The sequence below is a fragment of the Aspergillus lentulus genome (assembly GCF_001445615.1).
Source record: "Aspergillus lentulus DNA, contig: Alt09, strain: IFM 54703, whole genome shotgun sequence".
NCBI lineage: Eukaryota > Fungi > Ascomycota > Eurotiomycetes > Eurotiales > Aspergillaceae > Aspergillus > Aspergillus lentulus.
The window spans coordinates 2102583-2128665 of record NW_028322117.1 but is presented as its reverse complement, the minus strand read 5'-3'; the positions used below and the strand labels follow the sequence as shown (position 1 = coordinate 2128665).

General features: G+C 49.4%; 8 protein-coding genes across 8 annotated transcripts; 6 read left to right on the top strand and 2 right to left on the bottom strand.

Annotated features, from left to right (window-relative positions):
* Window positions 1-998: 998 nt before the first annotated feature.
* On the bottom strand, window positions 999-1841 carry ALT_5519 (DUF4448 domain-containing protein; the record flags this gene model as incomplete). Its single annotated transcript, XM_033554723.1, has 1 exon — window positions 999-1841. The coding sequence occupies one exon, from the start codon at window positions 1839-1841 to the stop codon at window positions 999-1001; it is 843 nt and encodes a 280-aa protein (XP_033410614.1).
* A 1105-nt stretch (window positions 1842-2946) lies between these two features.
* ALT_5518 (uncharacterized protein) lies at window positions 2947-3851 on the top strand (the record flags this gene model as incomplete). The annotated part of the gene is made up of 3 exons (XM_033554724.2): window positions 2947-3282; window positions 3356-3753; window positions 3812-3851. 3 exons carry the CDS (start codon window positions 2947-2949, stop codon window positions 3849-3851), a joined length of 774 nt encoding a protein of 257 aa, XP_033410615.2.
* Window positions 3852-4286: 435 nt separating this feature from the next.
* On the top strand, window positions 4287-4995 carry ALT_5517 (aminoacyl-tRNA hydrolase PTH2; the record flags this gene model as incomplete). The annotated part of the gene is made up of 2 exons (XM_033554725.1): window positions 4287-4593; window positions 4691-4995. The coding sequence occupies 2 exons, from the start codon at window positions 4287-4289 to the stop codon at window positions 4993-4995; spliced, it is 612 nt and encodes a 203-aa protein (XP_033410616.1).
* Window positions 4996-5786: 791 nt separating this feature from the next.
* ALT_5516 (U4/U6-U5 snRNP complex subunit SNU66) lies at window positions 5787-7808 on the top strand (the record flags this gene model as incomplete). The annotated part of the gene is made up of 1 exon (XM_033554726.2): window positions 5787-7808. The coding sequence occupies one exon, from the start codon at window positions 5787-5789 to the stop codon at window positions 7806-7808; it is 2022 nt and encodes a 673-aa protein (XP_033410617.1).
* Window positions 7809-9232: 1424 nt separating this feature from the next.
* Window positions 9233-10860, top strand: ALT_5515 (aspartate aminotransferase; the record flags this gene model as incomplete). Its single annotated transcript, XM_033554727.2, has 6 exons — window positions 9233-9352; window positions 9419-9497; window positions 9600-10240; window positions 10303-10590; window positions 10646-10705; window positions 10759-10860. The coding sequence occupies 6 exons, from the start codon at window positions 9233-9235 to the stop codon at window positions 10858-10860; spliced, it is 1290 nt and encodes a 429-aa protein (XP_033410618.1).
* Window positions 10861-16665: 5805 nt separating this feature from the next.
* Window positions 16666-18828, top strand: ALT_5514 (uncharacterized protein; the record flags this gene model as incomplete). The annotated part of the gene is made up of 1 exon (XM_033554728.2): window positions 16666-18828. The coding sequence occupies one exon, from the start codon at window positions 16666-16668 to the stop codon at window positions 18826-18828; it is 2163 nt and encodes a 720-aa protein (XP_033410619.2).
* A 1374-nt stretch (window positions 18829-20202) lies between these two features.
* ALT_5513 (RMD1 family protein) lies at window positions 20203-22432 on the top strand (the record flags this gene model as incomplete). The annotated part of the gene is made up of 4 exons (XM_033554729.1): window positions 20203-20253; window positions 20330-21869; window positions 21963-22148; window positions 22209-22432. 4 exons carry the CDS (start codon window positions 20203-20205, stop codon window positions 22430-22432), a joined length of 2001 nt encoding a protein of 666 aa, XP_033410620.1.
* Window positions 22433-23298: 866 nt separating this feature from the next.
* ALT_5512 (putative C2H2 finger domain protein) lies at window positions 23299-24756 on the bottom strand (the record flags this gene model as incomplete). The annotated part of the gene is made up of 3 exons (XM_033554730.2): window positions 23299-24084; window positions 24147-24286; window positions 24348-24756. The coding sequence occupies 3 exons, from the start codon at window positions 24754-24756 to the stop codon at window positions 23299-23301; spliced, it is 1335 nt and encodes a 444-aa protein (XP_033410621.2).
* Window positions 24757-26083: the final 1327 nt, after the last annotated feature.

The window sequence follows — 26083 nt, the reverse complement described above, 5'->3', positions numbered from 1 at the left end:
TCAGCTATCAGCAAGGTACATGCTACGCAAGCCATGGAAGGAATGTACGTATGTCGCCACTTGTCTCTTGACTGAAGGTGATGGATCGTCTATTTCAGAAGAAATTACCGTCATGTTGATTTAACATCATCTGTGTGATTACCTGTGCGTTGAAACGAATTTCTCGGTGATGAAGAGCAGCAAGTCTGGTGCGGAGTACCCAGACTAACTTGGGACCGACATCGGCCAAGGTGATTTGAACTGAGACCGAATGATTGGACGGCTTCGGCTGCGAGCGAACAATTATGGGAATACTTTCTCACCAAGCATCGAAAATCCATTCAGGCAAAAAAAGGAAAAAGTCTAGAAGAGAGAATTGATAATCAGAGATTCAGGACTTCGATATAGAGAGATACCGTACAGACTTCAGAGCCTCTTATGTCATAGTTTATTCCCTTGTTGATACCAAGATCCAATGATAAAGATGATAATAGTGCGTCAGGTCCTAGAATCTATTATGGCTGCAGTCTGCACACTGGACAAAGCATGCAGTACTCCGTACGGAGTGAGGGGTTCTCCTAGGTACTTCATACTAAATTCGACTGTCCGAGACCGCGCTACACAGCATTTGTCTCATGTATCATGAAGACATTATATTTTCTTACTGTTGCCTATGACCATCTGTATGACACCTGTCATAAGTAGAGAGGTAGTTGGATCTCTCAATGTTATTGCAGATGCGCATGTGGAGCAGGATGAAGAGACAGACAAAGTATGGTCATACCAAGAATCGCCCGTTCAAGCAACACAACAACAGGATCAGCCTTGCCCCGTAAAAATACGTCAACCATCGCTTAATAAACTTTCGAACCTGAGCTCCTTCTTAACTACTGTGAGGCATCAAGGTGAATAGGTCCTTTCAGGACCGAAGGGTCGAGACGAAGGTAAATGAAGATACGGCACCTCTTGCTACCCAATGCCCTCACATACACAAGGCGATCACGGAGAATGCGAACCCATCAACCGCTCCATGTCTTCAGCCTTGATACCTCTTGTCGACACGCAAAGCTCCCGCTGCGCTCGAATCCGTGAGACTTCTCTGAACCCTCGAATTCAGAGAAGCCTTCACCAGAGTCCTCTCTGTATTTATTCAAGGCTGCAAAAGAATCCGGCCCATTAATCTCCCTTTTGGTCCCAAGGCGTTGGTTCTTGGATTTCCCAATTCCATAGCCCCTTCCTCGGGCACCCACGACGTCTCTCAGCCCGGTCCTCCTGCTTTTACGCATGCCAAAAGCCAGGCCCGCAACAACAGCAATGACAACACCAAGGCTGACTGGAAGTCCGATAAGAAGAGCCGTCCTATTAAAGGGTGTCTGAGGGGAAGGCTTGTAGTGTTCAACTGGTTTAGGATGGAGTATGACGGTTGGGCCTTGCCGGGCACTAGCTCGACTACCCGACGTAGGATCCAGCTCGATGAGATAGAGTGTCAGAGCATTGTATGGCTTTCCTTGGAGCCATTCCTTCTGCATAGGAAGCGAAACATAACCGTAACTGTTATCAGTCTTTTCAGACGTGAATGCCGAGTCTCCCTGAGAAGAGTTCGCGTATCTCAACTCGATTGTGATCGTCGCGTTCAGAGGGTAGAAGTCGGCATTCCATGTGACATAGTACGTCGCGTCAACTGTAACATCTGCACCATCCTTAGGGAGGCAAAAAGGCGCTATTGGACCATTAAGATCGGTACAGATAGGAAAATCGCCTGAGAACGACGAGGTATTTGTGTAGTCGCCTGACTCTTGTGAAGGAGCCTCGTCCAATAGAGTCGCAGTTGCTTGAGTATGTTCGTGAGCTTCAGAAAGCATTGGGAATATATCAGATCGGTATAACTAAGCCACTCACCATGAAAAATCGAAGAATCCGCTCTTCTTTCTAGCGCAGCACCGAGCCCGTGGCCCATCAAGGTCGCTACTATGAGCCACCAGGCCATCGGAGCTAAAGTGGGAACAAGATGACACCACATCTCCGTACTTGTCGATGGATCCTTAGATGATAGTCTGCTGCAGATCAATACTTTTGACTCCGTCGTCGATACAGGGTGCGTCTGATAAAAACTATGATTCTGTGATGCAAGTCAATGGCTAGAAGGATCCTCTGAGCCACACAGGTTTTGTGAGGACGAGACAATCAATGCAGTTCTACTACGAGAACTTAAGGAGGAGCTACTATATGAACTGAACGGTGCCCATTTTGGAAGCCGCGGCCAATCGACATCGGCTCAGCAGATTCAAAAGATAAAAGGAGTCATAAGGTACAATAGAGGACATCCGACACCTTCGACCTAGAGCTTTCGTAGGATTATAGCCCAGGTATCCAGCAGCTTCTATGTTGCAAGTCATTACTGTCTCAAAGTGTTGCTGGAGCACAAACTTCAGACAGCCAGAAACATCAGACAGACGATCTTGTTGGTAGGGTCGAGAAGGAGCGAACTATATCAGGGTGACATAATCAATGGCATCCCCAAGACATCATATAAACAAACACGAAAGTCCTTGCGACAGTGATGTAGAGGCATCTTTTTCCAGTTGGTTCAACTTTATATATGGCACAATAAATTATGCCATTAAACATTTCATCAATCAAATCGACCCCTTTGCGCTTTAGAACATCTACTTAACTGCACCGGAAAGCTGCTCCCCGCTAGCATTGACAAGTCGGGTCTCCCGACGCTTAGGCCAGCTGTCGCCAATCGCGGAGACTAAATTACTTCCATCCTTCGTGGCTGTTTCACTTCTTTCACAACTCAGGAGCCCGCCTTCCTAGCTACCTGCTGTCCGTACTTTGGCCTTTCAGACCGTCCATTCAATCCAAAGTGCGCTTATCGTCATTGTAACCAGTTCAGGTTCGTTCGATTTCAATATAGATATGCTCACTAAATAGCACCTCTTCCGACTGTTGCTGACACGCGTCATGACTGCTAGCTGCACCATGCGATTCATTCAAGCTCTCGTTATCCTCCCAGCCCTTGCTGTGGCGCAAGAGCAGGTTCCCCTTGCGGATCGAGTTCAGGGATGGTTCAACAAGGCCAAGTCTTACCTGCCAACCGCGACTCCTGTCGTTCCTACGGTCGAGAAGGTCGTCGAACAGAAGGTCCAACAGAAGGCTGTCACGGTCACCCCTTTTAACATGAGCAACTGGCAGGCTCTCTTGGAGCCATCTTCCGAGCCCCAAGACTGGCTGCTGTACATTACTGGTGGTAACAAGACATGTTTCGGTCGTTGCGGAAACGCGGACAAAGCTTTCAATGTAAGGACTCAGACAGGGGTAGTAGAAGATGCGAGTACCCCGAGAACCTATGGCTAATCCTCTTACTTCGAAGGAATCTCTTCTCCTGTTCTCCGCAGACCCTGCCTCCCCTAATCTTGGTTATCTGAACTGCGAATCGGACCAGCTCCTGTGCTCCACATGGTCTGCAGGCGCTCCCTCCGTTTGGTACTTCGAGGTTCCTCAAGCTCAACTTGGCGAGAGTCGTGCTGCGACACCTCTCCACGTCGTGTATCTGAACTCGACAACTGTGACGGCCCAGGACATCTACAAGATTCATTCCGAGAAGACCTACAAGAAGGAACCCGCTTACGAAGGTGCCCTCCACCCAACGGACGGCTGGCTAGCCCAGAACAACCTTCTTGTCCCCCTGGGCTATATCATCCACGGTTTCAGCATTATCCCCAGTTGGCTCTTCATGATCTTCATCAGCTTTGCTAGCCGAACTCTGATGTAAGTATCACTTTTTGCTTTCCTCACCGTTGTTCTGGTTTAGGCTAATCCCAAACAGGAGCCGCCGAATGGGCAACGCGGGAGCTCGCCCCAACTAGAAGATGACGGTGATGTTGTTCTCTAATCGCAGCACTGTCGGGAATGTATATATAATGCAATAGCGGTTTCTTTTGAGGAATTATAATCTTGGTTACGCTGCTTTGGATCTTGTTGGTGCATTTCTACAGTCTCCAGCTTGCCTCATGGTATGCTAAGGTTAAAGCTGGTTGGGGGGAAAAATTGTCATCGATCAATTATTATTTGCTTTAAATGAATTCTTGATTAGAGAAGTTTATTATGTGCCTTTAGATTGTGGGATAGATGATTGAAGATATGACGACTTTAAGGGTACCTTATGGAAGTAGCTGACTGATTGACTGTGGCGGCTACCGGAGCTCAGATCGGATCTTAGTTTACCACTAGGACAAGCTAGAACACTGAGGGAAAATACCCCAACGGCTTCTTCCACCCTTGCACTTCCAAAAATAAAGAAGATGGCCGAGTTAGACCGGGTCCCTCCCTCCACCACAGCATATGTGATAGCTACAGCGATCCTCGCTGGCATCACTGGTTACTTCATTGGACAGGGCGCCTCATTGGGACTATTTTCCTCGGCCAAAGAGAAGGAAGGCTGGCCCAACAGCTACAATGTGAAGGTCCCGCAGCATTCCTCCGATGAAGACGAAGACTACGAAGATGATAGCGAGGAGGAAGGCGATGGTGGCGAGCTAGCCAATTTCGACAACAACGAGGAAGTGAAGCTTGTGCTGGTTGTGCGGACGGATCTGGGCATGACCAAGGGTAAATCCTTCCCTTGTGCTTCCCCGCTCAGGCTTGGTTTTTGAGATCCAGCCCGTGAGTGCAAATGAATACAGCTAACACGATACGCTTAACATAGGCAAAATCGCCGCCCAGTGCTCGCATGCAACGCTCGCCTGCTACAAATACCTCATTGCGCATAATCCACAGTCACCTGTCCTGCGGAGATGGGAACAACAGGGACAAGCAAAGATCGCCTTGCAGACAAAGTCGGAGGAGGAATTACAGTTGCTGCAAGCACAGGCGATGAGCTTAGGCCTCTGCGCTCGCGTGATCCAGGATGCTGGACGGACACAGATCGCCAGCGGAAGCAGGACGGTACTTGGAGTTTTGGGGCCAAAGAGTGTGGTGGATCAAGTGACGGGGCATCTAAAGCTGTTGTAAATGCAGATGGCGATAACGGGACGTACTGTGTATGTATGTATGTGAATGTAGAATTCGCGAACGCCTCAACCAGCGAGTTTCTGGAATTACGAAGTACGTCGCGATATACAATCCATGCGATGCCAGGTTCGTAGTATTTACGAGACCATCTCTTGTAGTTCATTCAGTCTACACAGATCCTACAGAATAATACTGCGCAATTAAGTAGCAAAAGGTATGTTGGCTAGTCATGGTTTTTCCCTAACCTCACAAGCCGACGGCCAAATCGGTAAAGGGATCAGGAATATGACGCCGCTGGCAACTAGGCCCTCCAGCCGAGCTCACCTATCGGGAGCTCAAGACCAAGGGATCCTAATGCCAGCATTCGATCTGAGATCTGTCGACCGGAAATAAAAACCATCCACGAGGGAATGGCTCCTTAAGTCGTCGAACTGTCCAGCAATCAACCGAGACACAGAGGCAGCTCCTCCGTGAAGAGGAACAGCTCCATGCTCAGGATCGCTGGACACAGATCCGTGTTTGTTCAATTGGTGAGGAAAAAAGAAAAAGAGAAGAAAGATCTTGGAAAATTTCCTGGCTTTTTATGTTGGCGCCAAGTGCGCGCTAAGATTTTGCCGCGCTAAGCCTTACCGAGACTGGATGTGATTATGTAATGGCAATGGAACTCAAGGCCTGCGGTTGGAGGCAATCTATCAACAGTCAAGCCAACCATCCATGCCAGTCTGCGAGACCTGACATCACCAACACACTTCCTGGCCGATCCCGACAAACTTGATTTTAAATCGCCCAAGATGGCGGACGCTCTTTCGATTGAGCAGAATAACAAAATCCGAGTCGCCCTTGGGCTCAAACCCCTCCCCGTCCCTGGTGCCGACGCCACCTCCGGTCCAGTGTTTAAAGAAACAAGAGAGGGCTCTGCATCCGAAGAAGATGCCGGAAGCACTCTCGAATCGAGGCAAGCGCTTGCCTCGGAGAACTGGAAGAAACTTCAAGAGGAGACCGAGGCGAAGCGGAGACGAGAGGCAAAAAATGCTGCGATCAAGAAGGCTCGTGATGCTGCTCAGCGCGCTCGGATGCTCGAAGGCCCTACGCTCGGAGAGTCTGGCGATGTGGATATGGACACGAAGACCTGGTTGCTGCAGGCGAAGAAGCGACAGAAGAAGATCGAAAAGGAACGCGCCCTCAAACTCGCTCAAGAACTAGAGGAACGTGAGCGTGCTGCGGAATACTCCACGGCGGATTTGGCTGGGCTGAAAGTTGGACATGAGGTCGGCGAGTTCGAAGAAGGAGAAGAACATGTTCTTACACTCAAAGATACGACTATAGATGAGAACGAGGAGGAGGGCGATGAGCTGGAAGACGTCAGTCTGAGAGAAAAAGAGAAGGTGGCGGAAAGGCTGGAATTGAAAAAGCGGAAACCTGTTTACGATCCCACCGAAGAGAATACCGGCATACTCGCGCAATATGACGAAGAGATTGAAGGCAAGAAGCGGAAACGCTTCACGCTTGACGCTCAAGGGTCTACAGTCGAAGAACGAGAGGCTAAGCGACAAGAGGTATCGGACAGGCTCAAGCAGAATCTCGTCAGCCTCGACCTTGGTGCAATTGAGACAGCTCCGGTTTCTGATTACATGGATATGAGCGAGATTAAAATCAAGAAGCCGAAGAAAAAGAAGGTCAAGGCAACCAGACAGAGACCGGTTGACGAAGATGATATATTTCCTACGACTGAGTCGACGCAAAACGGGGCTATGGAAGTCGATGCCAGCAACGGAGTGCCCGCGCCGGCTCCTCCAAAATGGGAGAGCAGTGAGAACGTATCGTTTGTCGATGATGACGATCTACAAGCCTCTCTTACACGCCAGAGAAGGGCTGCATTTAAGAAGCGGCAGAAAGTGCGACCCGAGGATATCGCACGACAGCTCAGAGAGGAGTCGCAAACGCCAATGGACGCAGAGAATGAAGAGGTTGAGGAGCCTGGCTTGGTCATAGATGAAACATCAGAATTTGTTTCCAATCTGCAGAGGCCGATCCTTCCAGAGCGCCGCGAGAGACGACGAACAACGACACCTGCCGAGAGTATCAAGGAAGAATCAGTCGAGAGGATCAAGGAAGAACCGGCCGACGATGACACTGACGTGGATATGGAGCGTTCGTACAATGATATTGAAGACGAAGAAGACCTCAAGGAACGCATCAAGAGGGAAGGTTCTCAGCTCCAGCAAATCTCCGGAACCGGACTGGAGGAAGAAACTACATTGGATCAAGGGCTCGGTGCCACATTGAATATGCTCAAGCAACGCGGGCTGGTCAAACCCTCCGATGCTGTTGAGCACAACGCGCTCCTGCGGGCTCGTCAGCGTTTCCTGCACGAGAAGACTCACCTTGAAACGGAGGCCGAGAAACGAGCTCGGCAACAGCGTGAACGCGACCGAGCCTCCGGTAAACTCGATCGGATGTCGGCCCGCGAGCGTGAAGAATACGCGCGGTGGGAGAACAAGCAACGTGACCAACAAGATGCACGACACATGGCTGAAGTCTTCAACAAGGAATATAAGCCCGACGTACAACTCAAGTACGTTGACGAATTTGGTCGTTTGATGAACCAAAAGGAAGCTTTCAAGCATCTTAGTCACCAGTTCCACGGCAAGGGCAGCGGCAGGATGAAGACTGAGAAACGGTTGAAGAAGATTGAAGAGGAGAAGAAACGCGAAGCCATGAGCGCTTTGGACAGCAGTCAACACACTGGCATGAACAATGCTATGGGGGCCACGGCTCGGAAAAACCGTCAAGCTGGTGTGAGATTAGGATGAGTTCTCCGGAACTCGCCCACTTTCTCGTATCATATGCAATTCTTAATGATGATGTATGGTTTTAGCATCTATAGGCTACCTGAATATACCATGAAGCTCATAAGACGAAAGGATCCCTCGTACGCCATTATTTGCTCGTTTTGGACATACGGTTCATTGATTGAGTATATTCAAGGTGTTTAAGGAAGTTGGTGTACCACATTGCCACTGGAAGGAAGTCCTGAATACGTAGGGGCTTGCAATACATAGCTCAACTTGGGTATCAGCCCTATCTGGATAGATCTGGATCTCCTCGGGAGTAGTGTAACATCCCGAGTGACAGTCTGGCGTTTGGGGCGGAATTTAACCGACCATCCACAGCAGCTCAGCAGTCCTTCTCGCTCTTCTACAGGTATTGACTAGTTTGACCTGCGTACGCTGTAGAAGAGCAATATGAAGTATGTTCCAAAAAAGGAAATAATTCCACCCGCAGCGGAGTATGTCGCAAAAACCAAGTATAGACGCCAGTTATAACGTGTAACTTGCAGCTTCTCTAAGGTCTAGATAATTGGTGAGCAACTCCATTTACCCCAATTCTCGTGAGGGGAAGCACAGGCAGGTCCGGCCAGTCTAGCAGTGCCTCAGGCTCCAGCCAGTGGGCCGACATGCTCAATCAGTTCACCGGAGGGCGGCCATCGGGAATGGAGGTGAGGAGATGGCACCATGATTGATGAATATCACCATTATTATAGACACTTCGATATCAAGAAATTGTTGCTTTGCTAGCGTCATCAAGTCTCATTTTCGTTTATGGTCTCACATAAGAGGGATTTACGAAATCTCCCGCTGACCAGAGACAATCCAAGACTGCTGTTTTGATATATATTACGGAGCATTCGGTCCCGGTGTCTACCTTAGAAACAAGGAAATCAATACACTCACGTGATTCCTTTATACCTTGTACAAATGATAGATCAAACAACAAGGTAATACTTGAGGATCAGTCACTCTCATGAAGATTAGTTAGGCTCCCGTGGTTATAGCTCTTCGTAGTCATGTTTAGGCCCCTCAATGCCTTCAAACAGGATGTACTAGTACCGGAGGGCCTACCTAGGTAACAAAAGTAAGGTACCTCAAGCAGAACCCAATTTAACCGCGATGCGGAGAAAGTGACCAATCCGAATCAGCCGCTTTTGTCCCCGGAATTTCCCTATGGTTATTCACATGAGTCAAAAAAATACACAAACTCACCCGCTGTATCTCCGACTCGGATCTGCTACTCTTGACTCTTATTAGGATTGATCTCCAATCGTTGTCCTTTTTGACCTTTTCCCTTCTTCTTTCCTACTTTTCTCCTTGATTCTCCCCACTACTTCTCCCTCGAGGACCTCTTGAGCTTCTAGTTCTACATCTTAGATTTCTGAATTAGCGCCCTTGACACCGCAATGTTGTCCACTCTTAGAGTCGCCAGCCGCCAGGCTGCTTCGCGTGAGGCGAGCATGCGCACCGTGGTCATCGGTGCCAGACATGCCTCTGCCTGGTCCAATGTCCCTCAGGGTCCTCCGGTAATACACTCTGTTGTCCGAGAAGTCGCTCTGTGGGTCATTGTTAACGTAATGGGATGATTCCAGGACGCTATCCTCGGTATCACCGAGGCTTTCAAGGCCGATACCTTCAAGGAGAAGATCAACCTTGGTGTTGGTGCTTACCGTACGTACTATTCGTGACTTGAATCGCTCAAGCTTTCTTAATGGCTTAATTGATGCCAACTGTTTCATGCAACGACTGATTTTCTGTTTTCGGAATGAATAGGTGATGACAAGGGCAAGCCATATGTTCTGCCCTCGGTTCGCGCTGCCGAAGACAAGGTCGTTGCGTCGCGTCTCGACAAAGAATATGCTGGTATCACTGGTATTCCTTCCTTTACAAAGGCTGCTGCGGAGCTGGCCTATGGCAGCGACTCCGCCGTCATCAAGGAGGACCGTCTTGTTATCACTCAGACCATTTCCGGTACCGGTGCCCTGAGAATCGGAGGTGCTTTCCTGCAGCGCTTCTACCCTCACGCTAAGAAGATCTACCTTCCCACTCCCAGCTGGGCCAACCATGCCGCCGTCTTCAAGGACTCCGGAATGGAGGTCGCCTCCTACCGTTACTACAACAAGGACACTATTGGCCTTGACTTCGAGGGCCTCATCGCTGACATCAAGGCCGCTCCCAACAACAGCATCATCCTGTTGCACGCCTGTGCTCACAACCCCACCGGTGTTGATCCCACCCAGGACCAGTGGCGCCAGATTAGCGATGTCATGAAGGAGAAGGGCCACTTCGCTTTCTTTGATATGGCCTACCAGGGCTTTGCCAGTGGTAACGCGGACCGTGATGCTTTCGCCCCTAGACACTTCGTCAAGGAGGGTCACAACATTGCTCTGTGCCAGAGTTTCGCCAAGAACATGGTAAGCTCGGGCTGCTCGACCTCATGAAAACATTTCAGGGACTGACCATGTTGAACTACCAGGGTCTCTACGGCGAACGTGTTGGTGCTTTCTCTCTCGTCTGCGAATCTGCTGAGGAGAAGAAGCGTGTCGACTCGCAGATCAAGATCCTCATCCGTCCCTTCTACTCCAACCCTCCCGTCCACGGTGCTCGCATCGCCTCTACCATTATGAATGACCCCGAGCTCAACCAGCAGTGGCTGGGCGAGGTCAAGGGCATGGCCGACCGTATCATTGAGATGCGTGCTCTCCTCAAGAAGAATCTGGAGGACCTTGGCAGCAAGCACGACTGGTCGCACATCACCAGCCAGGTGAGAAAGCTGTTCTTTATGCTCACAAGATTGAACCAATGCTGATTTGTGATAGATTGGCATGTTCGCCTACACTGGCCTGAAGCCCGAGCAGATGGAAGTTCTGGCCAAGGAGGTAAGCACCCATGGGATCGCTAAAACTGACCCAACTCACTGACATGACCTTAGCACTCCGTTTATGCCACCAAGGACGGTCGTATCTCGGTCGCCGGTATCACCTCGGGCAACGTCAAGAGACTGGCCGAGGCCATCTACAAGGTCACCGGTTAAAGGTTGAGTTAGGCGACCCGAGTATGTGAAAATGATATACAAAAACCTACAGGGCCCAGCCCTATTGTACTGATATCCATGTCTGTTATATTAGCATATTCTTGAGCATGATTCGTCTTGAAGGTCTAAATTGGATGAGTTCTTTCTAGTTCAGGCCCGGCGTATATTCGCCTAAGCCAGTACTATCAACGTACAACAGAGTAGGCGCTTCTGAAGTTGTTCCCACTTCAAGAGCTAAGTAGCGTAGAGTACTTATTTGAAATCGCCCTCAGAGCTCTGTTGTGATTGGCCCCGGTCCTTTATCTCCAGTTTTAGACGGTGCCACCAAACATTCTCACAAAGCTCCAGGCGTACTCCGTACCTACCTCCATGTATGACAGGTAGAGTCCGCAGACCAACGCGATCGCTATCCAGGTGATGATAATGCATGCAGTGCTTGTAGCACCTTGTGCGACCAACTCGCATAGATCAAACCCATTTTCCAGTGATGGCGAGAGCCGTTTGGATATGATTCGCTCGAACGATTTGCCTTGGAGTGAACATGCCAAACTGGGCACTCTGGACAATGGCCCTGTGCTTGTTACCTGGGCGATACTCTCTAGTACTTATAGCCCAGCCCCTACGGAGGTACCTTGCCTGCCTACCCACCTACCTGGACCGTTAAAGGAATTTTGCCCGTGTATGGGGTATCTAGTAGCCCTTGTATGTATTGGTATTTCAGAGTAAAGTAAATTACCCGAGTTCACGGAGCTAACCTACCTAGGTATTCAGTACCTTTAGTACTTAGGTACCTTAGGTCGGTATGACATGTTACCCGTCCACTATACCGGGGTCTGCCCTGTAAGGTAGGTAAGGATCGTTACCACTCAAAGCCCATTCATAATGATGCAATAGCAGCAATGCCATTTTAAGATCTGGACTGACATCGTGATGGTTGCTCTATTCGGTAGAGATCGAGATTGCGAAACAAGAACTATGTTCCTAGCTGAGCAGTTGGAGCGTAGCGCGGCTGCGCAATTCTCAGTTGCCCGATATCCACCGAGTATCTACTACCTAAGTAGGTACCGAGATGTCTCGCCTTAGTGCCTTATTATTCCATGTTTTCTACGGCTCTTAGTTGGGCGTAATTAATGGATGCGCTACTAAGGTAGTACGGTATCTATTCCCAAGAGAGGATAGAATACTGAGGTGCATTCAGCACTGAGGCTTGGGTGTCTTGAAATCTTGCAGATCAGGCCGGGCTATGGTTCAGAAAGTACAACGAAGTAGTGGTTAATTTTAGAAGTAACTTGAATTGTTGAACTTCCAGAAAACTAGCAGAGAATCCTTCAGTTTGTTGACTATTACGGAGTAGATAGCACATGAGAATTGAATTGAGTTGAAACAGGGGTAAAGGGGCAACTAAATAGTTCATTCATGGGAGGAGACGGAATACACTGATATGGAGACCTCAGGGCCACTTGGTTCAGGGAACCTTTTGAATGAGGAATTTCCTGAATCAGGTGTGAGTACAAATGTGGACCTACTTCCAAGCATAGGGGGTTCTTACTCCTGGTACTATTCTATTAGCCATAAGAGGTAGAGTAGCGTGCGAAAAAATATCTCTCTCTATATGTTAGCTCTCCCTTTGTAGACGTCGAATATCATGGCTTTAGGTGATATGAGATTCAGCACTTGTGATAGAACTCTATCGTATCCACTAGTAAATTCAAGAGGTAGACTAGAGAGGTACTTCTTTACTGGAACAATCTTGACGTGTCGACTTTGCTCAGAGTGCCTGACTCTCATAGGACCCACCAATGATCGACCTTCCAGCCAGCCATCAGTTCCGGAAGAGAGAGATAACCTCATTTATTGAGGTGTAGACTACCTAGATGAGATGACCAAACCAGCCAATCAGTCACGATATATAGTACAAACTACCTTAAGCATTGAAGCAGATGTTTTTCTGCACTTCAGCGATAAAACTTGGGCCGGGGCCTGCCTTACTAGTTCGCGGTCGGTACATGCCATATTCAAGGTTGCACTACGTGCTCTAAATTGTCCACGGACTCCGGTAAATTCCCCAGTGATATTTCCTATGTGAATCACATAGCCTACCCCTCTATCTACGAGGAGATTACGTCCAACTGTACAGTTCAGTATATCGCAGTGGCAAAACCGAGCTGAGTTGTCTAACCCGGGCCTCGTCCATTCCTGAGTCACTTCCTCTCTTTCTTTGCACGCTTTTTCCGCTAGCCAACTAAGCGTCTCCGGAAACCGAGGCCGAGAAACACGTGGACGACTGTCACGCAAATGAATAACACGAAGAGGAACGCTGTTTGTTATGCTACGTTGGATAAGGCATAATGGAGAAAGCATGCCAAAGATGTAACAAGTTCTGGACTGTATCTATGGCCGAAGTTACTCCTTGTAAGCCGATCGCTGAGACTGTCATGGAGAAACCTGATTCGGGGTCCTAGCTCATTCCCTGCTGATAGATTCTGGAGTAGTCTAATCGGCATGACAAATTCCCAGCCTCCTTGACTGGCGCAAATATCAGACAGACGACCCTATCGTAGACTGGCCCTACAGCGTATTGAATTCCCATCATTGTAACTAGAGCCAAACTGCGTGTTCTGCTACTACATGACCACCATCTGTGAGCTTACAAGGCACTATGTACTGCTTACTAAGCTCTACTTCCAACTTCCACTGCCTTTTCCCTTTTGGGTGTCCGATTCGCTGTCACAGTCATTCCAACACCTAGCTTGAACCTAATGGTATCGGAAATGCAGCTGCGGAAATTTGGATACCAGCGTCAAGCAAGAAATCCATCTCGCAGCAGGTATTGTGCGCCTCAAACGCCATTATAAGGATGGTAGACACACCCATCCCTCCATGGAATTAACAAGGCGGTCCCGTCCAACGGTTGTGGATTGTTTCAACCTACCGTAAAGTACCTTCTTTGTACGGTAGATAATAATATCCATTCATACACATTGTCCGCAACCTCAGAAGCTGTTGGTGTTCCACCACACAAGGTTGTGACAGTATGATCACAAGCAGAACGACCAGGAAGTCAAGGAACACCTCCCAACCAATGGAATTGCTAGTGCTGAGAGACCATCAGGTTGGTCTGTTTCGGTTAGATCCCGGCCGGCTATTGAGGATCGGATCATTGCACATCATCATTATTTTCAATATGGTTGATACGCGCTACCTTGCCTTATGTATGTGCATTTTCGTTGCGGTCCAATTACATATACCTTGTTGGCAGTTATAATTCAATGGGAACAAGAAGTACATTTTTGTGGCTGTCGAGGCACGTCCACCAAACTACATACTCGGAGCTGCCTTGCATTCCATTACCTTATCCTGGACTTGTGGGGAAGTGATGTCGCGCGGGTAGTAGTAATAATTTGTAGTATCAAGTAATACAGATGAGCAAAGAGGAACAGGGCGAGAGTGAGAGAGCAAAGATCGAGACTCGCCGTTGGTCTGGACGGGTGATCTACGGAGGACCATCAAGCTGAACCAGCCCTTCAACGCTGATCGCGGGCGGTACCCTTTGGTATTCAACTAGGAAGAATCGGGAATCGCACGGGAGGTCAGGAGTTCACCGTCAGCAGCAAAAGTGATGTAACTGCTTGACTTCTCAATCTCCAGAATCAACCAGAGAAAGAGAGGATTTCCTGGTTTCTCATAGTGACCAGAGAGCTTGAAATGACTTCTCCTTGGATCGCTAAGTTGATACAATAATGAAGACAGAATCATGCAACAATTCTTCAGGTAATATTGCCTCATTTAATAAACTTTCTCTGCTCGATTTCCCCTCTCGAACTGCGTCTGTATTACTTTACCGAGAGTGATTGATGGAAGTCAAATTGTCACCGGTCCATGGCTATACTGTACCTACAGTACTTATCCTGTACTCCGCTTCGTATTCTCTCCTCGGCATACGAAATCTGCCCTCCCCTGCCAGAAGACCGGAGGAACGGAGTGAAGAGCGTAGACTATCTTCTCTACTCAATTACTTATTACCAGATCCTTCGCAGTCTATAATAATATGAATAAGAGACAACGAACAGAATGGTCCGTCAAGGATCGATGGATGCACAAATGATTGTTACTGGAGGATTTGGAGTAGATGGTGGATCCATTCTTGTCACCCAGCGGTCCCAGTGATCCTGGTTATGGTGGGGGCCACAGGTGGGCATGGCCATGGCGTAGGATAGCGTCCGTAGCGTTGTCCAGACAAGCAGTTCCGTCATCCGTAATTATTCTTGGTTTACGCTGTTTGAATGGTATTCCGTATTCATACTCAATACAGATTAACTTAGGTACATTTTACCTTATATGCATTGTTTCAAGGCGTCAAAGCCACTTTGACGCTGACAAAAGAAAATGGACAAAAATAGAAACATAAATAAGGAAGAGATTCAAGTCAATGGAGTATAGGTACTATGAAGTATTGAAAGGGATAACTTTATACCACGAAATGAAAGCAGAAACTGTTCGAAGTATCATAATAATTGTCAATCAATATTTACCAAGGCACTCAAGAACAGCAGATAGATACCTTACCATACCTACCTTAAGTTGAACCGTGGTAACGTTACATACCATGGCGTACGTGCCTTACGCAGATTATCCTCTGTACAGCAATCTAAATGCGAACCTCAAGGCTGACCAACAATCCTACCTACCCAGACTGCCCTACCATCTGTTTAACCATTTCTGAACGAGTCGTGGAGAGTACACCAATCATGACTAGCTTACAGTGCCCATTTTTCCCTTTTGACTATCATCAGACCAAAGGTACTATCGGCTCCCATGCGTCTGCCCTTCTGATTATCTTTCCAACAGGCTTTTGTATGTGTTATGTACCTACCTCTGCCACCTGCTTCTGTACCTTAGGATCAATGCGGCCCAGGAAAATCTGAGTAACACAGGCATCCAATGGGAGCCGTTATCTCCAATGCTCGTGATGACGACTTTGTTGTCCGGCCCTGACTTGCCACACCTTTGTTTCTATACGACGTAAAGCCCATTGCTGTGGTGGCTAAAGAGAATATTGAAGAGAAATACTCCCTCCGTACTTAGCAGGGGAAAGAAACTGAAAAATACACTAGATAGTAGGTAGAAGTAGACTGTTCTACTAATTAATAATAGTCGGAGTATCATGCTTATTAGGTATGAAAATTACCTAGCTTTATGGACTCCATCCTCATTCATTAGCTTTCTGAATGATTGGGTTAACAACCTTCAGCGGGCCTGGCACTATCATCCGGGCTCGAACTTGGCCCAGAAAGGGTACTCTGAGTGATACCGCTTGCTCTCCCCACTCATTCACTGTGTTTCTCCTCGCTCTTTTCCTCTTCGTCGCTTTTGTCCTCCGCTTCAAGTCCGCCTAATTAATTAAACACTCGTTGCTCAGCCTGGCTCATTTGGCATCGTCCCATCTCATCGGTCTCTCCTCCCTCCACTCTCTCTCTTTTTCCCTTCCTTCCTCCGCTCTCTCCTCTACTACAACTTCACCACCAACCCTTCCCTCTGCCATGGGTTTTGGTGACTCCCGATTGCTCTTTGTTCTCTGACATGCAAATTCCCCTTTGTCTTCTCCATTGTCAATCGTCGCTTTGATCTATGGCGTATCGTCTTACCTCGTCCTTTGTTGCATTCGGCCGCTAACCTGCAGCTTCCACGCTGCCGTCCGCCTCTGTTCCCGATCTCGCAACCGCTCACCCTACCAATCCCTCTCCTGCCTCCGAAGTCTGGACGTATCGGCCCTTCGTACATCAATTTACTTTCTGACAGTTCCCCATGTCTGCTCTCGACGTTCCCGAAACTGGGTTGTCTCTACTAAGAGACAACCCCGGAGACAATGCCACTGCCAAACCGCCTCCCGTCATGCGACTGAATCTGGCTCAGAGTACTCTTGATGAACTCATACAGAGCTTACGGAAAGATCAAACAGCTCGAATTCGATTAGGCAAACACCCGACCCTGTACTACGGCTCCAAAACGCAGCAATTTCACTCCGCACCCGAAATTCACCGATCCGAGGTCTACGCCGCTAGCTCCACCGACAAAGAGAACTTATACTTCGCAGGCATTCTGAGTCACAGGTTAGAGGTTCAAAGGGCCAAAGAGGCCACCGCGGCCACTGATCAGGCTTTGGCGAACCTTGAGCAGAGCCTGAATGCTTTTGAAAGAGGGAAGGAATCAAAGAAAACACACATGATTACGAGCATTGATGAAGTCAAAGCTCTGCGAGCGGGCGATCTCAGGTCCAGCACCGGTAGAGAGGCTGCCATCCTGGCTCGAAAGCCGACAACCAAGGTGGAAATAGAGAAAGAACGTCTCCTCAAGAATACCGCCAACCGTTCTTTATCCTCGAGCCCAGCCCTTGGCGTGTCTCGCTCTCCAGCACCGATACCGCCGCTCACTCCGACATCCGCACCCTCCTCCCAAAACAAGGACCGCATTCGCCTCGATGCCCTCAAAGTACCTTTCATTCATCTTCTCGCCGTGCGTGCTGTCTCTGCCAAATTTCTCGCACGCCAAACGCGATCGTCCCTTGAAGACTGCTCAGCTCTGGCTCGGAAATACGGCATCGAAAACCGGATTGACCCTGAAAAGTTCGATCTTAGGGACAAGACTTACAAAGAACTGGACGTATGGAATTTCCCATACCCTTCCCAGGAGGAGCGGCAAGAAGCTATCGAAAATGCCATATCGGCGTTTGATCGGATGCGGATATCGCGCTCGGATAAGCTCTGGCAAATGTTGCTCCCCAAAGAAGAACGCGGCAAGGGCAAGTGCTTGTCGCGATTGGACCTGCGGACAGGGCCTATTAAAAAGGCTCTTACTCCAAAAATTCAAGTGCATGCATCTGACGACAACGGAAAGGATGGCTATACGACCGGTCACGAGACTGATAGGGCCAGTGCCAATGGCCCGACTCCAAAGCCAGCTCCCAAATCTGGCGCGCCAGCTCCGAAGAAACGGGCCAATGACAAAGATTCTTCTACAAAACGAGCAAATCCTACCAAGAGCAAGACTTCCACGAATAGCACGCTGACGGGACGGGTCACCAAGAAGGCGGAGCGGAAACCAGCATCGAAGACGGACGGCAAATTCAAATCGGCAGAATTTGTTCAGGAATCAGACGAAGATGACACAGACATGCTGGATGCACCGGTGCCCGCACCAGCACCAGAGAAGGCGAAGCCAGAGCAACCGAAGGTCCAGCCTAAACCCAAACAGACTGCGCCGGGCAAAGTCGGAGATCCCTCCCATGCGTCGACGTCCAAGGTGAATCAGTCCGAGGCCCCGCCTTCCAAAGCCGAATCAACCTCTCAGAATTCCATCAAGTCTGTCGCTGCAAAGAGGCCGCCGTCCAACCGAGCACCGAACCAGAGATCACCTCAAAAACCGTCGCCTCTCGGATCCTCTCCCCCAGCCAATGCATCGGATGCCCAAAGTCGCAGTCGTTCTTCGAGTCAAAACAATACCTCTAGTTCCTCGTCCTCTCCTCTTATCACACAGTTATCCAAACCGAACAAGGTCACACAGTCGACTGGAGCGATCAAGACCAACGGAGTTGCTAAGACAACGGGGCCTGTGAATCCTTTGAAGCGCAAGGCAGAGACAGACCGGCCATCTGCAATTCAGTCCAAGACGACTGGCCGCACAACCGGCAACCTAGAACACAAGCGGAGGCGGGCAGTCAGTACTTCGAGTGGCAGCACTGGGAGCGCGTCGCCGCCTCTCAGCCGTGAGATACTGCGCCAGCAATTACGAGAGAAGTCGCAGAAATTCAAGCAGTACTACGCCAAGTATCGTGCACTACATGATTCCATGGCTTCGCATCCAGACCCACCGCGGGCGGAGTTGGAGCGATTACAACGACAGCATATTCGTCTACAACGAATGAAGAAGGAAATCTGGGACGAGCACGGACGACTCCGGGATGGTCTCTAAAGGCCCGGAGCCATTCGATGTCCTTTGCATATTGATTAAACATTGTTACTCAAGTCAGATACAGGTGTCTGACATTTGAGATGCCATTTTTTGCAAGCCTCAGATCTTCATACAGCTTATTGCATATGGAAGCATAGTGAAGCAAGTTAGGTTTTTTTTTTTTTTATCATGCTTCAAGGCGTTGTGATAATACTTCCTCTCCAGGCCTCTGCTTTTTATTTTCGTTTTTGTATATTTGCATTTCTGAGGCCTATCATATCGTGCTGCAAAAGCATATGCATGTAATTGAGACAAAAGAGCATTGTTGTCACGCAAGGAGTTCCTGCAAGGCGCGGACCTTCAATACAATGACTATTGTTAGAATCGAATAGAAGTATGAAGTTATTTCCAGATGTAAAAAAAGGTCCTCAGCCGGTTTTCTGATGCTATTCTCTTGATGGTTCCTGCCCCCTTCTTTTGCTCTTCTACTCAACACCATAATCACCAAAGTATTTTTGTGGCTTCAGACTACTGCATCTAATCCGTTTCGGTCCCAATTCGGGACTGCGATTCCGGGTTATTCAGGAATCCTTCCATTGTTACCCCTCCGTCTAGCCTTTCCATCATTGTTCGTCAGATTCATTACTTTTCTTCCGCTTTTAAATCAATGCTCTCATCACCGTGTATTTCATGGCTTTCTCAATTGAAAGATTGTCCCACGCCATCTGTACTTCACATGACCTCTTCCACGGCCCTTTTGAGTCCAGCCCGGCGTCTTTAAGTTTCATTCCAATACGAGAAACATGGAACTTACTATTACCCCGGATCAACCTAGAGCCAGTCCACTAATCCATACTGGGCCTAGCTCCACTGTAGCGCACGTGGCTGGCCGAAAGTCCGGGATTGGTATTTGACTGTATTGCTAGGTATTCGTTACGGCGTTTTTCACGGTAATTTTGGTAAGATACACCAAATTACGGGCTGGACGACGTCATTCTTCGTTGAAGCCAGTCTGAAAAAGGCCTAGGACCGTTTTATTCAATAGGCGGTGGGAGAGGTTAGGTGAAGCTTTGAAGGTCGGAGTTTGTGCATCAACTACCTCAAGTGACTGGCTTGGTTCGTTGCTTTTAATCTTGTCGCTATCTGAGTCAAGAGTATGGTGCAGATTTTGATTGTCTGCTCTGAGATTGCTGAGATTGTGGATATGTTGATTTAAATCTCCTTTTTTTGCCCGAGTTTCGATTAGTCTCGAAGACTCGCTGCAATCGGAGACCAGAACCTGAGGCACTACCTGGGCCTGCGAGTGCACTCTCATTCGAGGGAACACGGTCAAGGAGGCCTTTGGGCATCGAAGTTGATATCGCGACAGAATATTAACGGCAAATCGATTTGATCATGTCTCCTGCCCGTGGACGAGTGCCCGGCCAGAGGAGCCCCCACGTGCTGGTGAGCTTTCCTTTCATCGCATATTAGGTTCTTCCTATCCTATACGGCATGCTAATGGGATTACACGGAGTAATAGGTCACAGACTCGCGCGAACAACAACCTCAACCTGTTCGTCGTGCCCCTGGTACACGCTTTATCACCGTCGATAATGTCCTTCAATACGCTTCCGACGTTCCCTCCATGCAACAGCGTGGTCCACCCCCGACCACGACACAACCACGGCCACGCTCTCGTCTAGCGTCTGCAGCTGGCGGATTGATCGGTGCGGGAAGTAGTGCTGGTGGCTCTGGTCCTATTGGAAGCGGAAGTAGGCTGGCCAACACCGCAGCAACGATGGGTCGACTTGCCGCGCAACCACGTTTACCTCCGCGCACGACGAAAGTCAGCGAGAAGCTCGTCCTTTTACCGGAAGCGGAGGGAGTGGAAGGGGATCTGAACGAGGAGGAAGAAGACGAGGTGGACGAGGAGTTCGTGCAGAGACTGGCCAAGGAGAGGAATCTGGATCCCGATTCTTTACGACAGAGACTGTTGACACAAAAGAGGCTTGGGGGTGATTTCGGCGTCGACAATGACATTGCTCCTTTGCTGGCCGAAGAAGAGCTGCTGCATCGACGCAAAGTCGCCCCGGAAAAGGCCAAAACCTACGCAGAGCGGCTACCCAAGGCCCGTCGTGCGGAAAAGTTGGCGCGTGTTACTGCTTATTGCACGGCGCAGGCTTACAAGATGAGTTCGTTGGCGGCATTTGTCAAGGACAAGCATGGCGGACGGACTAAGCTGTACGATGATTGCCTGTATACGGCGTACCATTTACCGCTGTTACCTGGTCTTGAGGGCTATCGGGTGCGAAGCAGTCCGATGGTGAAGAAACCCGGAGGCAAATCTCTTTTGGATGAGGAAATTGAGAGGAACGAGCTTCGCGACCATCATGATGACTATGTCATGGAAGCAGAGGAGCATTCTGTCGGGGGTCACCATCAAAGACATAGTTCATTGCACGATGTTAGCGAATCATTGGTGCTCGATGGCACATTGATCAACAAGTTCGACGAGGACCTACATCATTCTGAAAGCGATACGGGGAGGGATAGCAGCAGAGTCTCAGTCCCTGGTCATCTGCCAACCCAAGGATCTCCTGCCTCAACAGCGCCCGCGCGCCTACCGTACGATGTCGCAGAGATGTTTGTTTTCAGCTACGGCGTAGTGGTTTTCTGGAACCTGACAGAGAGACAGGAAAAGGATCTCCTAGCCGATCTGGCGTTTGCAAACTCCTCTACTACAGGATCCCGCATACCACTGGCAACCATGCCCTTGGATGAAGAGGACTTTGAAACAGAAGAATTTCACTTCGAATACTCGACCGAAATTTCACGGCCTCGGGTATTCAACGACATGATCACTCTGCGCAGCGGCGACCACATGATCAAATTAGCCATCAGCCACGGCATCGCGCAAAGCACCAAGCTCTGCTTCTTTGAAGAAGTCATGGCGCGCCAAATGGCGGAGGCGAAGGACGTCCCGCGCAGACTCGCCATGACGGGCAAGCTGGGCATGAAGCGCGAAGAAGTCTTCCGTATCCTAGGCAAGCTTTTCAAAAGCCGCGTAGAAGTCAATCTCTGTAAGTCCATCCCAGTAGTACTTCAACACCAGCTCTTTTCCTCAACCAACCCACATCATTCCCTACCAGGCTAACAAGCACACTCTGCAATAGCATCCAACATGCTCGACGTACCCAACTTCTTCTGGGAGAGCGAACCAACTCTCTACCCGCTCTACAACGCCGTCCGCGAATACCTCGAGATCAAACCCCGGATCCAAGTCCTCAACGAACGATGCCGAGTCTTCCTCGACCTCGCGGAGATTCTCTCCGACTCCATCGCCGATAACAGAACATCTCGTGCGTCCTCCCCACAGTTTAACCCATCTGACTGACTTCCAGACTAATCGGCTGCACTAGATCAAACTTGGATCATCATCGTCCTCATCCTTATCTCCATCGTCGTTACAACCTCCGAGGTCTTCCTCCGCTTTGGTCTCCTCTCGGCCCGCGAAAAGAACGCCTCTTCAACTTCGTTTGGCGCCTTACTTTTCTCTCGCGCTTCGAATCCGGCTACCTGCTCGTGTCCTGCGCAGGGTGTGTTCGATATGAATGTAACTGGGCTGGGGACGCATTATTCCTAGTCGTCTTGTTTCCAATTTGCCTGAGTCAGCATTATGCAGGTTTTCCATGACGCCGTGACCAACATCCATATATCCGATTTCTCCGCACTGACTGCTATGATTTATTAAGGCGCCCAGGATCTTGTTATTATCTCTCCATCTCTCAAAAGCCATCCGGCAGCCTTCGATATTTAATATGCTTCTATCATACATACAATTGTCTAATGCTCATTTACAAGGTTCCTGTGTTGATTCTTTGACAAAGGAAAAGATACAAAGGAAATTCGAGGGGTAAAAACGAGACAAGCGATAGGGGGAATAATGTATCAACAACACAAACAAAATTAGGTATAGGGGTGATGCAAGGGGATTGAAAGCGCGCAAGATGATCACCAATGTCGATGACAACCACAGATAGAAAACAGATACCCGAATTCCTGAACCCCGTCCTACCTAGCCATGAGCCATCCAGCTCTCTATTGATGCTTCATCCTGGTCGTGTCACACATTAAACAGAAAGAAACGAATAGAGAACACAAATCAGAGCTAGTCCGGACTCCTCCCAGCGCGCGTATGCAAGGCCTTATCAATGCAAAGTAACCGTGAAGAGGAAGAAAACAAATCCGCAAGGGCAAAAGCATGATTATGATGATGAGGGGATATGAGCAAAAACAAGACAAAAGGAGGCGGGGTAAAAAAAATGATGCAGCGCCATTTAGCTTCTGCTAGGGATACAAGGGGGAAAAGCCAGACGGGAACAAGTGACAAAGGAAAAGCGAATATTCCGTGCGCAAGTGCCATTTCGTTGCGCAGCTAGGAATTGATTCGATAAGATCGAACCAAATGCGGGTAGTAGATGACTGCTGTCAAATGCGGAAATTCACGCATTACACGGGAGTGGACCACCCGTTGTCCCCCAATCTTGGCTTCAGTTCGTAGTTCTCAGGCTCAGTGCTCGTTGGCCGCCTAATGGTCGAGTTGGGAAAGTACATGTGGGGAGGCATGGAGTTGGGATAAGCCGGACCACTTGGCTCAGGATAGTTGAAATCATTCACAGACCCCGGAGACGGAATGCTACCGTGAGAGGGCGAGGCCCAGCCCAAACTCGTCATGTGCGGACTCCCGCTGACGCTGTTGGGTCGGTGATCACTATTAGCAGGCGGCTCAAGCGGCTGAGGGGGAGCGTATCCGGAGGGGTGCGATGTCATAGATGGTCGTTGGTGTGGCGCACTGCTGAAGCTCGAGAGAGACGGTGACGTGGCTGTCGGCGAGGAGCGAGGGCTGGCCTGCGAGAAATCCCCCCGAACATGAGGAGGGATAGATCCATTCCCCATGTAATAGTCGCCAGCGGAACGAGGCATATTCAAAGGTGGCAGGTCACCGGGAGGTGGAATGGACACAGGATGGTGCGCAGGGGAAGGCGTCGAGTGAACCGAGGCGTGCTCGGAGAAAACCCCATCACCAGGCGCCCTTGCTCTCTCTTTGTTCTGTCTCAGGTTGGCTTCCGTCTCTGCGGCGGCCTCCTCAATGGTTCCCGTGTGATGGTTTTGATGACGCGTCAAAGTAGTGCGACGGGTGAACGTCTTCTGACAGTTCGCATATGGACACTTGTATGGCCGTTTTCCAGAGTGTATTCTGCGGTGTCTGGCCAAGGAAGACGAATCGCTGAAAGGCTGCCAAGATATTCGAGTCAGTAAACGCTTTATCAACTACAGAATAGAGTATGTCTGCATACCTTGCCGCATCTCTCGCACATATGGGGCTTCTCTCCAGTATGAACGCGAGAGTGCACAGTCAAAGCCGAACGTTGAATGAATTGCTTCCCACAGCCGGGCCAATCGCAAGCGTGCGGTCTTATCCCTGTATGGATTCGTTCTAGAATGTGGTCAGTGGCTCCATGTTTTACTTCTCGCATGTATTCCCATGGAAATCTTACCATGTCTAGCGAGGTCACTACGCCGAGCGAACCCCTTGCCACAAGTCGAGCAGTGGAAGGTCTTCGGCGGAGGATCTGCCCTTTGGGGCGTTGCACCACTGGGAATTTGACCACTCCCAGTATAAGCTCCGGGGACGTAAGGATTCTGCAGAACTGGCATTCCACTATTGGGTTGTCCATGAGGCGGATACCGCATGTCCTGGGCCATGTTGGGCATAGGGTTCAGCGGAGCGTGCGAAGGATATGACAAGACTTGTTGATCGGAAGCTTCCGACACTCCAGGCTCAGGCTTCATCTTGGGCGATGAAGAAGGATCCAGGTTGTGGTGCACAAACTGCTGTTGATATTGAGCTTCTGCTGCGATAGCGGCAGTAGACCCTTTTCTGTTCAAAATAGTTGTGATGTCCATGACCCGACCCAGCTCCGAGCTGAGAAACGGCGGTCAAGGACACTTAAAATGTCCTGTTCTAAACTTTCCTGAGGAGCAGCCGCAGATTTGTCTCTACGGCTTTTGCTGACTCTGAAGAGGCGCGGATCTATTGGCCAGCTAGAGTAAATGTAGTGAGCGGCTTCCGTGCTGCCGTTGTGATTGAAAATCGTTTCAAACTCGGTTTGCGCGCTGATTTACCAAGGTATCCGTCAGTAAAGTGAACGCAAAGAACCGGGAAAAGAGATTGCGCTGAATTCAGCTAGAGGAACAAGGGCAAGTAGCAGACACATTTCGAACGTGGCAATAAAAAGGAGGTTCGAGAACACTCACCGGTCCTCCTGAGCTGCCTGGTATTCTCACGATATTGAGCGTCCTTCGCAAATCGCGAGCTCTACTGAATGGATCCAGGGGAGACTGAGACACTGGTTCAGGGCCCCTCAGAGATCTGCAGATACGGGAAATCGCGAATGCCCGCAAACTCGACAAACCAGGGGTTCCAAACTTTGTGAATCTGTACGAAACTTCAGGATGCTGCACCCTTCTTGTGTCTCGATGCGAGTGATTTTCCAGCGACAGACAGATTGTACTCGGTTTCAAGCGCGTCTCAAGTGAGGAGGGATTCGAGGACCTGAATACCGGGAATGTTCGTACTGCGAGGCGAGACGAAGTCACTAATCTCTGAGAGTGTACTGTCAGCAGGTTGAGCTTTCATGAGACCATTGTAAATATATGCACTCCGAGAGCACCAGACAGCTGCGAAAAGCGGTTGCAAAACACGGTTTGTTGAGCATTCCAAAGGACTGAGTCTCTGAATCTACACAAAGTATAGACAGTGGAATCAATGTCCGCGGAATGTTCATAGCTTCCAACCATTATATCCAAACAGAACGACTTCTTATGTGTCAAGCCATCTCAAGCGCTCCAAGAGAGAGTCGAGCGGCTGAGCAAAGAGTCTCATATCACAAACGAGGCAGACGAGATAGCGGGGACCATATAGAGCCCCGACGAACAACGAGGGGGAGAACATACGGGATAAGCAGACTCCGCGACAGGAAAAGCAAGTCGAGCAATCAGCGACAAAGAATCCGTACCCAGTGAGGAGGAAAATGGAAGAGAAGATCCTGTGCTGAAGCTGACCACGGATGGATAGGTTGCGAGCGGTGGCTTGGATGGAAACTAGAGGCCGAGGGAGGGAAAAACAACTGCGACCAGAAAAAAGTTCCGCGGGTTCAAGATGATGTCGATGAGACGCTCGTCTTCCGCGTGGGAAACAGTCACCGTTGGTCGGGCGGGACAAAGCTGCTTT